The sequence below is a fragment of the Phocoena sinus genome, chromosome 10 (assembly GCF_008692025.1).
Source record: "Phocoena sinus isolate mPhoSin1 chromosome 10, mPhoSin1.pri, whole genome shotgun sequence".
NCBI lineage: Eukaryota > Metazoa > Chordata > Mammalia > Artiodactyla > Phocoenidae > Phocoena > Phocoena sinus.
The window spans coordinates 73498665-73514926 of record NC_045772.1 but is presented as its reverse complement, the minus strand read 5'-3'; the positions used below and the strand labels follow the sequence as shown (position 1 = coordinate 73514926).

Genomic DNA, 16262 nt, shown 5'->3' with positions numbered 1-16262 from the left:
CATGGGGACCTCCCAGCTCTAGAGTTAAGTACTGCTCTAGAAAACTATCTTTAGTTCCCTTGAAGTTAGTCTGTTTCCTTGAAGAATGAAAAAAGAAAGGCTTTGAGTGTTAGTATAAGTGATGAGAGAAAGACGTGAATGGCTAAAATGGCTGGGAACAGAATGTAGATATTCTTAAACACATTTAAATGTGGGATAAAATTTAGATAGCCACAAAAAATTAACAAAGGATTCTTGCAAGCTACCAAAATAGTAACTGCTGTATCAGTTAAAGTGCTAAGAATAGTTTTGGCTCAGAGAATCTGGCTGATGATCTAAAATAATTATGGGATTTTATGAATTTGGGTTAAAAGTAGTTTGAATAATAGCTTTCACTGATAGCCTCTGTTAAGAAGAAATAAAACTGATCAGAAGAAAAGAACTACAATACTGCAGCTTGTGAAACAAAAAACACACTCACAGAAAGACAGACAAAATGAAAAGGCAGACAACTATGTACCAGATGAAGGAACAAGATAAAACGCCAGAAAAACAATTAAATGAAGTGGAGATAGGCAACGTACCAGAAAAAGAATTCAGAATAATGACAGTGAAGATGATCCAGGACCTCGTAAAAAGAATGGAGGCAAAGATTGAGAAGAAATGTTAAACAAAGACCTAGAAGATTTAAAGAACAAACACCTAGAAGAATTAAAGAACAAACAAACAGAGATGAATAGTACAATAACTGAAATGAAAAATACACTAGAAGGAATCAATAGCAGAATAACTGAGGCAGAAGAACAGATAAGTGACCTGGAAGACAGAATGGTGGAATTCACCGCCATGGAACAGAATAAAGAAAAAAGAATGAAAAGAAATGAAGACAGCCTAAGAGACCTCTGGGATAGCATTAAACGCAACAACATTCGCATTACAGGGGTCCGAGAAGGAGAAGAGAGAGAGAAAGGACCCGAGAAAATATTTGAAGAGATTATAGTTGAAAACTTCCCTAACATGGGAAAGGAAATAGCCACCTGAGTCCAGGAAGCACAGAGAGTCTCAGTCAGGATAAACCCAAGGAGAAACATGCTGAACACATAGTCACCAAATTGAAAAAAATTAAAGACAACGAACAATTATTAAAAGCAACAAGGGAAAAATGACAACTAACATACAAGGGAACTCCCATAAGGTTAACAGCTGATTTCTCAGCAGAAACTCTACAAGCCAGAGGGAGTAGTATGATATATTTAAAGTAATGAAAGGGAAGAACCTACGACCAAGACTACTATACCCGACAAGGATCTCATTCAGATTTAACGGAGAAAGCAAAAGCTTCACAGACAAGCAAAAGCTAAGAGAATTCAGCACCACCAAACCAGCTCTACAACAAATGATAAAGGAATTTCTCTAAGCAGAAAACACAAGAGGAGAAAAGGACCTACAAAAACAAACCCAATATAATTAAGAAAATGGTAATAGGAACATACATATCGATAATTACCTTAAATGAGAATGGATTAAAAGTTCCAACCAAAGGACACAGGATCACTGAATGGATACAAAAACAAGACCCATATATATGCTGTCTACAAGAGACCCACTTCAGACCTAGGGTGACATACAGATGGAAAGTGAGGGGATGGAAAAAGATATCCCATGCAAATAGTAATCAAAAGAAAGTTTGAGTACCTATGCTCATATCAGATAAAATAGACTTTAAATTAAAGAGTGTTACAAGAGAAAAGGAAGGACACTACATGATGATCAAGTGATCAATCCAAAAAGAAGATAAAACAATTATAAATATAAATGCACCCAAAATAGGAGCACCTCAATACATAAGGCAAATGCTAATGGCTATAAGAGAGGAAATCAACAGTAACACAATAATAGTGGGGGACTTTAACACCTTACTTACACCAATGGACAGATCATCCATACAGAAAATTGATAAGGAAACAGAAGCTTTAAATGACACAACAGACCAGATAGCTTTAATTGATATTTATGACATTCCATCCGAAAACAGCAGATTACACTTTCTTCTCAAGTGCACACAGAACATTCTCAAGGATAGATCACACTTTGGGTCACAAATCAAGCCTTGGTAAATCTAAGAAATTTGAAATCATATCAAGCATCTTTTCTGACCACAATGCTATGAGATTAGAAATGAATTACAGGGAAAAAATCATAAAAAAACACAAACACAAGGAGGTAAAACAATATGTTACTAAATGATCAAGAGATCACTGAAGAAATCAAAGAGGAAATCAAAAACTACCTAGAGACAAAATACAATGGAAATACAATGATCCAAAACCTATGGGATGCAGCAAAAGCAGTTCTAAGAGGGAAGTTTGTAGCTATACAAGCCTACCTTGGGAAACAAGAAAAATCTCAAATCAACAATCAGCTTTACACCTAAAGGAACTACAGAAAGAACAAACAAAACCCAAAGTTAGGAGAAGGAAAGAAATCATAAAGATCAGATCAGAAATAAAAGAAATAGAAACAAAGAAAACAATAGCAAAGATCAATAAAACTAAAAGCTGGTTCTTTGAGAAGATAAACACACTTGATAAATCTTTAGCCAGACTCATCAAGAAAAAGACTGAGAGGACTCAAATCAATAAAATTAGAAATGAAAAAGGAGAAATTACAATGGACACCACAGAAATACAAAGCATCATAAGAGACTACTACAAGCAACCCTATGCCAATAAAATGGACAAGATGGAAGAAATGGACAAGTTCCTAGAAAGGTATAACCTTCCAAGACTGAACCAGGAAGGAATAGAAAATATGAACAGACCAATCACAAGTAATGAAACTGAAACTATGATTACAAATCTTCCAACAAACGAAAGTCCAGGACCAGATGGCTTCAAATGTGAATTCTATCAAACATTTAGAGAAGTGCTAACAGCCATCCTTCTCAAACTCTTCCAAAAATTACAGAGGAAGGAGCACTCCCAAACTCATTCTATGAGGCTACCATCACCCTGATACCAAAACCAGACAGAGATACTTCAAAAAAAGAAAATTACAGACCAATATCACTGATGAATATAGATGCAAAAATCCTCAAAAAAATACTAGCAAACAGAATATAAAAACAGATTAAAAGGATCATACACCATAATCAAGTGAGATTTATCCCAGGAATGCAAGGATTCTTAAATATACACAAATCAATCAATGTGATACACCATATTAACAAACTGAAGAATAAAACCAGTATGATCATCTCAATAGATGCAGAAAAAGCTTTTGACATAATTCAACACCAATTTATGATAAAAACTCTCTAGAAACTGGGCATAGAAGGAATCTACCTCAACATAATAAAGGCTGTATGTGACAAACCCACAGCAAACATCATTCTCAATGGTGAAAAACTGAAAGCATTTCCACTAAGATCTGGAAAAAGACAAGGATGTCCACCATTATTCAACATAGTTTTGGAAGTCCTAGCCACAGCAATCAGAGAAGAAAAAGAAATACAAATTGGAAAAGAAGAAGTAAAACTGTAACTGTTTGCAGATGACATGATATTATACATACAGAATCCTAAAGATGCCACCAGAAAACTACTAGAGCTTATCAATGAATTTGGTAAAGTAGCAGGATACAAAATTACCACACAGAAATCTCTTGCATTCCTATACACTAACAATGAAAGATCAGAAAGAGAAATTAAGGAAACAATCCCATTCACCATTGCAACAAAAAGAATAAAATACCTAGGAATAAACCTACCTAAGGAGGTAAAGACCTGTACTCAGAAAACTATAAGACACTGATGAAACAAATCAAACTGGACATATATACACTACCAAATGTAAAATAGCTAGTGGGAAGCAGCCGCATAGCACAGGGAGATCAGTTCCGTGCTTTGTGACCACCTAGAGGGGTGGGATAAGGAGGGTGGGAGGTAGACACAAGAGGGAGGAGATATGGGGATATAAGTATATGTATAGCTGATTCACTTTGTTATAAAGCAGAAACTAACACACCATTGTAAAGCAATTATACTCTAATAAAGGTGTTAAAAAAAAAAGATGACACAAACAGATGGAGAGATATATCATGTTCTTGGATTGGAAGAATCAATATTGTGAAAATGACTATACTACCCAAAGCAACCTACAGATTCAATGCAATCCCTATCAAATTACCAGTGGCATTTTTCACAGAACTAGAACAAAAAATTTCACAATTTGTATGGAAATTCAAAAGATCCCTAAGAGTGAAAGCAATCTTCAGAAAGAAAAACAGAGCTGGAGGAATCACGCTCCAACATCAGACTATACTACAAAGCTACAGTAATCAAGACAGTATGGTACTGGCACAAAAACAGAAATATAGATCAATGGAACAGGATAGAAAGCCCAGAGATAAAACCACTCACCTATGGTCAACTAATCTATGACAAAGGAGGCAAGGATATACAATGGAGAAAAGACTGTCTCTTTAATAAATGGTCCTGGAAAACTGGACAGCTACATGTAAAAGAATGAAACTAGAACACTTTCTAACACCATACACAAAAATAAACTCAAAATGGATTAAAGCCGTAAATGTAAGACCGGACACTCTGAAACTCTTAGAGGAAAACATAGGAAGAACACTCTTTGACATAAATTGCACAAGATCTTTTTTGACCCACCTCGTAGAGTAATGGATAAAAACCAAAAATAAACAAATGAGACCTACTGAAACTTAAAAGCTTTTGCACAGCAAAGGAAACTATAAAAAAGACAACCCTCAGAATAGGAGAATACATTTGCAAACAAATCAATGGACAAAGGATTAATCTCCAAATTATACTAACAGCTGATGCAGCTCAATATTAAAAAAAGAAACAACCCAATCAAAAAGTGGGCAGAAGACCTAAATAGACATTTCTCTAAACAAGACATACAGATGGCCAAGAGACACATGAAAAGCTGCTCAACATCACTAATTAGAGAAATGCAAATCAAAACTACAATGAGGTATCACCACACACTGGTTAGAATGGCCATCATCAAAAAATCTACAAACAATAAATGCTGGAGAGGGTGTGGAAAAAAGAGAACCCTCTTGCACTGTTGGTGGGAATGTAAATTGATACAGCCACTATGGATAACAGTATGGAGGTTCCTTAAAAAACTAAAAATAGAACTACCATACGATCCAGCAATCCCACTACTGGGCATATACCCAGAAAAAAACATAATTCAAAAAGACACATGCACCCCAGTGTTCATTGCAGCACTATTTACAATAGCCAGGTCATGGAAGCAACCTAAATGCCCATTGATAGATGAATGGATAAAGAAGATGTGGTACACATATACAATGGAATATTACTCAGTCACACAAAGGAATGAAAATGGGTCATTTGTAGAGATATGGATGGACCTAGAGACTGTCATACACAGTGAAGCAAGTCAAAAAAAGAGAAACAAATATCATATATTAATGCATGTATGTGGAATCTAGAAAAATGGTACAGACGAACCAGTTTGCAAGGCAGAAATAGAGACACAGGTGTAGAGAACAAACGTATGGGCAACATGGGGGGAAAGCCCAGGGGTTGTGGTGGGATGAATTGGGAGATTGGGATTGACATATATACACTAATATGTATAAAACAGATAACTAATAAGAACCTACTGTATAAAAATAAATAAATAAAATAAAATTCAAAAAAGAAATAACACTAGCACAGATGGACTGGTGTTTGGTATGGCATGGTAATTTCTTTGTTGCTTTGGCAGACTATTATCTACTGGGTTTTCTCCATGCTTTCAAAATTACAAATTTGTAACAAAATTACAAATAGCTCTGGAAAGACTTCATTTGACTTATTCTACTGGTTTTTCTTTGGCAGGTAGTTTGAGAGCAGTGCAAGAGTATTTTGTCATGTACACATTAGCAAATAACTTCTATGACAAGGCCAGATTCCTTAGTGTCAGAGATATAAATTCATGACCTAAAGCACTCGCCTATTTTGTATCTTAGGTAAACATATTTCATTTTCCTCACCAAATATTTAGAATATTTTTTCAAAAGTTCCACATTTAAGGATTTAATAGTTAACATATCTGCTCATTTTACTGCTACTTTTCATCACTGCTAATAATAAGTATGTACTGAAACATAGTCACATCTGTTGCTATTTCACTGAAAAGATGAGAAAGAATTTTATAACTCAGCTTTAAGTCTATTAATTTTTTTTTAAGTCTATTAATTTTTAAAAGTTAAAAAAGTAGGCTATTCTTTTGTACTTTTATCCTTTGCTTTTATAATCTGAGTTTATTTCATTTACATTTTACCTTTGTCATCTTGACAAATCTCAGCAAAAACTATAGCCTTACCCTACTTCATACCATATATAAATATCAACTCTAAATAGATTGATGATATCAATGTGAAATGAAAAACCAATAAATTTCTAAAAGATAAAATTGGAGAGTACCTTTATGACCTTGGGTTAGACAAATGTTTCTTAAACAGGACATAAAACCAGTTAACCACAAAGAAAATGATTGATAAATTGAACTATATTAAAATGATAACTTCTCTTGGACACTGTTAGGAGACTGAAAAAGGAAGAATCAAGTGGGAAAAGATATTTCAGATTTTGTGTGTGTGTGTCTGACAAAAGACATATTACAGAATACATAACAGCTTTCACAAATCAATAAAAAAACAGATAAGCTAATTTAAAATTAATTTTAAAAATTATCAGCACTTCATAAGAACAGCTATCCAAATGGCCAATAAATGAATAAAAAGTGCTTAATCTTATTAGTCATCAAAGAAGTTAAAACTAAGACCACAGTAAAGTACCACTATACACTCACCATATGCCTAAGCTGAAAAATGCCTAAACAAAAAAGACTGATGTCAAATATTGACAAAGATGTGGAGCGACTAGAATGCTCATGCATACTATACGATACTATTTATAGAAGATTCAAAAACCAGCAAATATTAATGAATGGTCAGTAAAATAATTATCTTTGCTGTGGCATGGCAAGGGCAGGAGTAAGTGGAGTTGGGGTGGGGGGCTAATGATGAGGATAGGACTGGGAAGAGGTATGGAGGCTTCTGGGATGAAGGTAAGGTTCTATTTATTCTGAGTCGTGGTTATGTGTATGTCTTAACTTTGTGACAATTGGTTGAGTGGTACACTAATGATTGTGTCTTGTTGACATATGTGTTATACTTTAAAATCATAACTACATATATGCATAGCTACTTACAGCTAAAAGTATGTCTTTGATATATATTGATAATTACTGTTATTGGTCGACAGGAGAGTAATCATATCTAAACTGACCTATAATATAACATTTTATTCGAATAATTTGACATTGGAATATGAGACATACTAATGCAGCAGGAGCTATGGATAGAATCTTGTTGCAGGTACATTTTGAGAATACAAACATCACCCATGTTACTAGGGTGATGTAGAATATAGTTCTATTCCTAAGAACAGTATCTCTCAGTTGCTACTTCTGATGTGCCACCTCACACTAGCAGATTACCAACACTGGCAGTGCCAGTGGCTTAGCTGCTCTCTTCCCTACTCGTTAGGTGTCTGTAATAAGGTCTGGCAGGAGAGACCTATAAGTAGCTTTCCTTGGCCTTGCCCAGAACTGCTCTTGATATAAAGAGAAGAAAAGTGGAAGTGGCCTATAACATTAGACAACTGAGATTATAGCTCCCAAGTAACTATTTTCTTCACATAATTTCAGTCTTTCTCTTAATATGAAGCAAATAAAGGGGCAATGTCCTCTATACAGATAATAGAGATGATACAAAATCAACTATTTCAATGCCTTTTTCAACCGTTTGCTCCCATGATTACTTGGTCTCAAATAAGTTAAGTCTCTTATAGAATAAGTTCCAATATAGCTAATATAGAGGCAGCATAGTGAAGGGGAAAAAAGCAATGCACAAGGAACTACATAATGTCTTCTATCCTTAGTGCTTCCACTAACCATTTGTGTGATCTTAGGCATGCCTGGGGCTCCAGACTAGATCACCTGTAAGCTCCGCTTCTGACATGAAAATGACATGATACCATATGCAGTTTTGTAATGTGAAGTTCAATATAAACATAATCCTGTCCTTACCACAAGATTTTACTTAAAGTTGTAGCTAGATGGTGTAACCAATCTACTCCAGAACTGTTTTTCTTTTCTCCTCTCAAACAATTTATGTAGGCTATTCCTCCTATTTGCATCTTTACCTCCAACTTCCTAATCACTTTCAAATGCCTTGCTCTTTTAACAATGATCAGGCCAGCAAACATCTATTGAGCATTTCCTATGATGCAGGCATTGCTCTAAATTTTACACATGGAATCTTCCTTAATCTTCATAGCAACCCTGCTATAATTTCCCCCATCTTGGAAATGGGGAAATTGAAGCACAAAAAGGTTAAATGATTTGTCCAAAGTCACAGTCCAATAAGCAAAAGAGCCAGCATTTGAACCCAGGCAATCTGATACCAGAGCCCGCATAGTAAGAATGTAATAAATAGTAACCGTTGCTTCCACCTAAATTCTTACTATTTGCCATGGACTGTTTCAAGGCACATGAAATACATTATTTATAATTTCATAACAATTCTGTAAAATATATATTATTATTCTTATAGTTAAGAAAGGAAAACCGAGGCATATAAAGTTTCTGTAACTTAAGGATGGATAACTACTAAATAGCAGAGTCAAGATTTGAACAGTGGCCTGTTTCTTCCTTTACTCTTCTCTTTCTTTCCTCTTTTCTGCTTTTTCTCCCTTTCCTCTTTGCCATCCCTCTTATTCATCCATTTTTTTCCATCTATTTTTTCATTAAAATATGTACTATCATGTGCTTAATTTATCTCTAATGTAAGAGACAGCTCAGGGCATAAGTATAAATTAAGATTGAAGACTAGATTAGGATAGATAGTATTTAATTCCAAGACCTAAAGCCTCAAAGATAATATCATTATCTAAAAAAAAACTTAATTATTTTGTCTGAGTAAAATGATAACTTAGTGTTTTCATGTGGTATGTCATCATAAGTCAAATATATTTCATAAATACATACATATGAACATTATAAGCATACACACAGTAACCTTAGAAATTATAGAAGATATCAAGACACACTCTCTTAATATTATCATATGAATTCATTTTATTCTTCTATGAAATTCTTACATTGCTTTTCTTTTTATAAAATTTTCTTTTGAAAAGAAGCTTTAAGAATTATTTTGTTTCACTTGCATCAATGTGATTATTATCACAATTTCAATCTAAAATTTTAATGCTATTTCTTTAATTTACTATTGTATATTCAAGATTTGTAGGATTTATTTTAAAATATCTTATTACATCACCTACAGAAGATTGTTAGATTGTTTGCATACATTGTTTACTTCTTACTGGTCTCTGTGGGGTTAATTTGTCACCATTAATAGCTGCATTTTCTCTGTTCTATGTTGAATACTCCAGAGTTTTCTAATAAGACCAGTTCTTCCAAAGGCTAACAGAACAACACCATAATTTTGTCACTGGGGTAGTTTCTAATATACATTATACATGAAACTTTTAAAATATTCATACACTGATGGATAGATATTCACTATGAATATCTGACAATTTTGTTAAATTTCTTAGTAAAACTAATCTTAAGACCATACATTTTTGTCTTTTTTTCTCTAATACTCTTTTGAAAAAGCAATTTATTTTATTTCATTATGAAAGGATTAAATCTAAAAATACTAACAATGCCTTTTTCAATAGAAGCTTTTAAAAATGATTAAAATGAATTTTGAAAACATTAAACAGATAAAATTCAGTTTTCCTAGTGGTCTAAATACACTATTAGACACTTGAGTTGCACAGTACATTTGGTATATGTATAGCACTTACCACAAGGGATTGACAAATCCTACTTCACCAAAATGAACAATTTTAGGTTAAGAATGACTCAAATTTGACAGGTGTTTTTATGAGAATTGGTAAAGCATTAAAGCACTGTTTTAAAATATTAAAGCATATGTAATTTTTTACTTGTTTTTATTGGATGACTTCAAACAAATAACTATTAATACTTAGTTCTACACCAAAAATAACTGTAAAATAGTGTGAATTGTTACATTTTTCTTAGTGTTGCCTTTTGTTTTCTAGGCAATAATTGTCACCATGTCAATATTCTTGATACATGCTCTTGATACATTATCCTACTAAATCCTCACCACCCCACTCTGAAGTAGCCTTTCTGATTCTCATTTTACAGATGAGGAAACTGAAGTTTAGACAGTTTAATTAACATGACTAAAAGGACACAGACAGAAAGAGGGAAAGCAAAGACTTGAGCAAAGCTCTGTCTCACCACAAAGTCCATGTTTTTGTCTAGCTCTTTCAACACTAAGACCAGTTTTGGTCAAGTGGTTTTTAAAGAGGAGAGGGAATATTTTACTTTGGAAAAAGAGAGGAAAATGCTGCTTCTTTAATTAATCCCCTTTTGTCCTGCCAATTAAGACCCAAACTCCCATCTCAAGTATTATGTAACATTTTAATATTGTCCTCCTTGTCTTTATCTTTCTTAGTTGTTCCAAAGGATGAAAAATGTTGATTAAAAAAAAACACTGGGACAGTGGTAGGATAGAATTAGACCCCTGAAACTTGACAAACCCTATCCTCACAATACCACCAAATAGGAGGTTTTCTATATTACCTACAAGTAGAGGAGACCTTGTTCCATGGCATGAAGCTCTCCCTGAAACAGTATTATTAGTTGTCTTATGTAGTCAACCAACTATTCAAATCACAAATCAGGGCAGATCTAGTTATAGAATATTTATAGACTAAATGCATGCTATGTGCAGAACTGAAATTTACAACACATGGGGAGACTTTCTATTATGCTCCTTTTGAAGGTATTAATTTGTGTTGAGTTGAACTGTAAACTAGAGAATCATTCTATACTAGGAAGTATAATTAAAATTGCTCAAGATCATCTCCCAAAAACACTACATCAGAGGTTTCTGAAATATCACAGAACTGGAAAGGTCTTTTGAGTCACTTCTTTCATATTGCTGGTCTTATTACTGGATGTTGCAAAGTCTGCCATTGTTTCTGACCATTAAGGACTATAGAATGATGACTACACAATTCACTGACATAACTCCAGCAGTGACACCTTAAAGAGAAATAATCAGAAACATATATTTGCTATTAAGCATAAATGCCATTACCACCATCTGCAAAGCCAGTTGCAGTGATAATAGGTAGAGCCACCATAATTAGTCCACTGCTGCTCCAAACATACTTCATCAAGAACTGCTCTATCATAATGTACCACAAACGTTTGGATAAAATGAGGTTCATCTGATTTGCTAAAGCTTTGTAACTTTTCTGGAGTTGCTTCATTTCTACCTATGGAGAGAAAAAGAGATAAGAATTAACCTAGTATGAACTATAAAAATAAATAACATATGTTTGAGGACTTTCTTTAAAGATAATTACGTATTATTTTGTTTTACTTATTATACTATTATCTGTGATTCTAACAACCAATAAATACAGATTAATGTCAGAATTAGTCATTACTTAGTTGTAATCACACCTGTATTATTTTTTAAATGTCGATATTCAGTAAATATAATGTTAAATATAAATATATACAAGTGATTTATACTTATGTTTTCAAATTTATATGTATAAGATGTTAAAATTAAATGATATTCCATAAGACATGAATAAACAGTTAGAACCTTATCCTTTTTGATTATAGCAAAAATATCTGAAAATAAACACATGACATGTATATGTGTAATTAGACTCCACTTTTGAATTAACTCAATTTACTGGGTTTTGTTTTAAATGCAAGAAGCCTACAACATGCTATAATTTATATCACTGAGCTCAGTGATTCAAGAATGACATAAATATGATTACTACAACATATAAGCCAATTTTCAAGTGGGAATAGAAGTCTTAAATTTGCTTTAAATTTTGTTCTTCAGATTGGTACTACTATAAAATTTCTTTTTTTGTTGTTATTGATGATGTTTCAAAATTAAATAATTCTGCTTTTTAATTATAATACCATTTCAACTTTAGAATAACTTACTATTTCATTTGCCAAGTCATTTGTATTAAGATTTCAGATGCAACACCTTAAAAAGTCTTTAATGTACTGCAAGTTTATGTAATCAGGTTAACTATTTAAGGGACCTGCTTAATGTTGAAAATCTTTAATATTTAAAAATAACATTCTGGAGCTCCTTTTTTCCTCTTCATCTCTAATCTTAGCTTTTCCCTCTAAGCTAGACAAAATTTCATTTCACTACCTTTTTTAATTTGTGTCAAAACATGGTACTGAACATTAAGAGTAATGGAAATGCCATTTGTAAGCCACTCTCCTGCACTTCTTAGAAATGAGGAACTCCATCATGGACCAGGCATGCAAAACTGTCACACCTGTCTTTCATATGAAAGCACTTTTTTTTCTCTTGATAAACAAACAAACAATACCATCCGAAATTTTCCATCTCAGTGGAAGTATGTTTACTTAGTTTCTAAACATATATTTTCTTCAATGTTCTAGGATCATCTACTTAGGATTTCAGTTTTAAGAAAATGCTTTAGAGATAATTCTGAGCATATTTGGATAACAGACTAAGTAGACTTTTTTAGAATGCTGAAAATGTCATTTTCATGAAACTTTAGAAAAGTTTGCACTCTACATATAATTCTTTAACAGCTTGTGATTAAAAAGGGTAATGAAGCATATATTTTAATACAGGTTTGAATGTCATAAGAATCTAAAACCCTAAAGAAGTGGGTCCATCAACAGTACAACAGATGGTATCTAGCACTGCAGTGGCAGCTTGAACAGTCTCACATTTCACCCGTCACCTTAATTTCTTTCTTACCTTATGTCCTCTGTAGAAGGCAATTTCTTCAACATTGGCTATAATTCTGGAGTGCACATACCGCAAATAGCCTTTCCTATGAGCTTCTTCAGCCACCAATTTACCAAATTTGGGAGAGCAGGCTTTTAACACTTTAGCAGTGGCATATACCACAAGCCCTGCTAAAAGGGTGGGCCCAATTGGGCTTGCTCCTCTGGATGTAGCAGTCTTGATGAGCGTATAGGAAGTCAGGATTACATCTAAAATAGGTTTGGTCAGATTGGAATACAAGTGAGCCACAGATTGAGAGAACATCATAATATCCTCAGTAAGAGACTGGTCAGGGTTTGCCAGCCTCCCATCCATATTGATCACCTTATAATAAGTCTGATTTGTAAAATAGGTTTCATAGGCATGGTCGACTAGGCGGGTTCTGAAGGCCAAGGCCAATTTGCCCTCTAGGTACCTTATTGCACTGTTGACAAAGGTGGCAGGGATGGCAATCATAAGCCACTTGATTAATTTGATGATGAAAGTCCGAGGCTTCTTTTCCACAATGCTTTTCACGATTTTTCCATCCAAACCAGCTACATAGATAGATAGAAAGGTTCTTGAGATTAGAGCTACCGAGTGGAGGCAGAGCCATCCTGTCTCAGTGGTCACAAGTTTAGGGAAGAGAATTTTCCGAAGTTCTAGTAGCTGTTTGAAAAAATCTGCATTCACTCCAGGCGAAGGTTTTTTACAAGTGGCCTCGGTGCAATGCAGTATTTCTCTATTCTCTGCAGCCGGGTAAGCTTCTTTTTTCTTCCAGTGGCCAGATTGCTTTAAACGCTTGCCAATGATGGGACAGAGGGTTTTCAGAGCATATGCTGCAGCCACCACGCAGGCAGCCCTTTTAGCAGTCCTCGATCTGGTCCATTTCACTCGATCAGCTGCTGCATTTAGCATATGTATCATTTTCCCAGTTACTCAAACCGGCTTCAGAAAGAATTGGTTTTAAAAGATCATGCTCCCCGGGAATCCCAAGCAAATGTTTCAGAAAGTTCTATAGCGTTCCATACTCTGCAGCGTTTCTCCTCTTCTGTTTTTATTTTTTAAGATTTTATTCTGTGACATGCAGCACAGCTCAGACTCCACTGCGTCTAGTGGGGATGATTCCCTCAGAAGCTCAAGCTGCACCAAGCAGCCCCAAGCTCCTCCCTCTCAGGCCCCTCATTGGCTGTAGGGGCGACGGGACCCCTGGAATCCTCGCCGCTTTCCTTTGAACCTTGAAAATGAAGAGAGAGCAAAACGAATTACATCCTTAAACAGTTCAGAGAGTTAAATGTCTATTTTTGGAGAGGTCGAATCAGGGCAGCTGCTGGCGACAAAACCTGCCCTAGCGACTGAGCATGCTCAGCGTCACTTAGAAACCCACAGAAGTTTCAGAAAATACATCACTTCTCTAAGGTTTCAGCAGATACCACAGAGGAAGAGCAAAAAGAAAGGGAGATTTCTAAGAGCTTAAAAACGAATGAGGGAGGAGGAACTGGGGAGATGAGGGAAGAGAGACAAGAGGATCAACATATAATGAAAAGAGTATGGAATGAATCTGAAAGGGAGAGAGATGAAAGTGACAAATGGGAGGGGCACTGGAAAAAAACAAAGTATCAAGTACTTGGATCTGTTTTTCTGCACTCCTCCCTCCCCCATTAAATTTTTTTTTCCGTCTCTGTAATTTCACATGAAGTCCCAGAACCTATCAGACAAGTCGAGCCTATTTTTTGGTAAATAAATAGGAGATAAGTCTTCTGTATAATAGAAAATAATTCTTTGCTATGCGTCCATTCCAAAGTTTACTTGTCCTTATAATGAAAATCTTCCAGCCCCATAACTGCTATTTTTAGCAATACAGATCTGATGCATTGGTGATTATTTACAAGGTGACTATTAAATAAATGAGAGCAGTGTTTCACTTCTACCACCCCCTTGTGTCCTTTAGAGTTGTTACTTAGAGGTATGTTACTTTATAATCAAAAGTTAACCATTTGGGAATCAAACAGGAGTTAGATGGTCGAAATAGCTTCTCCAGGATCTTACCTCATTTTGCAAGAGTTTTTGTCTTTTGTAAGCTTTTGCTTTGTTTAGGTTTACAGATAATCTACTGGCTACTTCCCATTTCCATTTTGATAAAAATCAAAAGTGTTTAAAAAAATTCTCTACATTCTTAATGGAGAACTTAGCTGCTAAACAGTCAAGCAAAATTTTTATATTTTTTAAAAATGTAAAAGGCATGTTTTTAAGCAAAGATGAGTGATTCTCAAAAGTGCAAAAACATTTTTGTTTCTCCACTGCCCCCGTTCCCCCACATACACACACATTTCTAGTCAGTTGGAAGCCTGGGAAGATATGCATTAAACTAGAACAGAGGTTGGCAAATTACAACCCAACCAGTGGGCCACATTTGTCCCACCACCTATTTTTATATAGCCCATGAGCTAGGAATAGTTTTTATATTTAAAAAATGGCTGAAAATATATCAAAAGAAGAATAATATTTTGTGACATGTGAAAATTATATGAAATTTTTATACCAGGGTCCATAAATGAAGTATTATTGGAACATAGCCATACCCACTTATTTACTTATTGTTTTTCAAGCCACACCCATTTATTTACTTCTTGGCTTTCAAGTCACAGTGGCAGAACTGGGTAGATGAAATAGAGCCCAGAGTATTCATTATCTGGCCCTCTAGAGAAGTTTGCCAAACCCTGTGCTAGAATATAAAACTTGCCTCAGTGTTGTGATCTTCATTATTCAGTTTATGGTGAATAAAGAACTATCCTCACTTTTATTAGTAACCGTATTCTTAAACTTTCCAAACTCCTCCTTTTCCAGGTACCTATATGAGTTCCAAGAATCATCACAGATCTCTTTTCATTTGTTTGCATTCAATTCAGCAGATTTACTAATACATGAGTAGCAAATTCATGCAAGACTCTTTGATAGCTGGCCATATTAGCACAGTAATCTATCATTCCATTAAGACTTTCTAAGTCTGTACATAGAGATCATAGTGTCATAGTGATTATTTTCAAAAAAATTTTTGTTCCTAATCTCATGCTTTTCATGTGTCAAAATAAGGCTGCCTTACATTTATAACTTTTAATTCTTTATGTCACATCTCCTGACTATGACAGGACATGTGGAGGGTCAGGATAAACTTAACTGGGGGTGATAGGAGGATGTTCAGCTGGCAGAACATGATACACAGAGGGATGCATGGGTCAGAAAGCAGCTGGCAGTCAAGGGAAGTGGCCTGCATCACTGGCATAGGACAACAAGATCAGGGGAGGAGCAGGGCAGTGGGAAATCTAGAAGCA

General features: G+C 34.8%; 1 protein-coding gene across 2 annotated transcripts in view; it reads right to left on the bottom strand.

The window, feature by feature from the left end:
• Positions 1 to 14095, bottom strand: part of ABCD2 (ATP binding cassette subfamily D member 2) — a 77740-nt gene extending 63645 nt beyond the window's left edge. For both annotated transcript variants that reach the window (XM_032646251.1, XM_032646252.1), the window contains exons 1-2: positions 12922 to 14095; positions 11239 to 11419 (exon numbers count right to left, since the gene is read on the bottom strand). In XM_032646251.1, the coding sequence (XP_032502142.1) occupies positions 11239 to 11419; positions 12922 to 13857 (1117 nt within the window). In that variant the 5' untranslated portion in view covers positions 13858 to 14095. The remainder of the gene's footprint in view (positions 1 to 11238; positions 11420 to 12921) is intronic.
• Positions 14096 to 16262: the final 2167 nt, after the last annotated feature.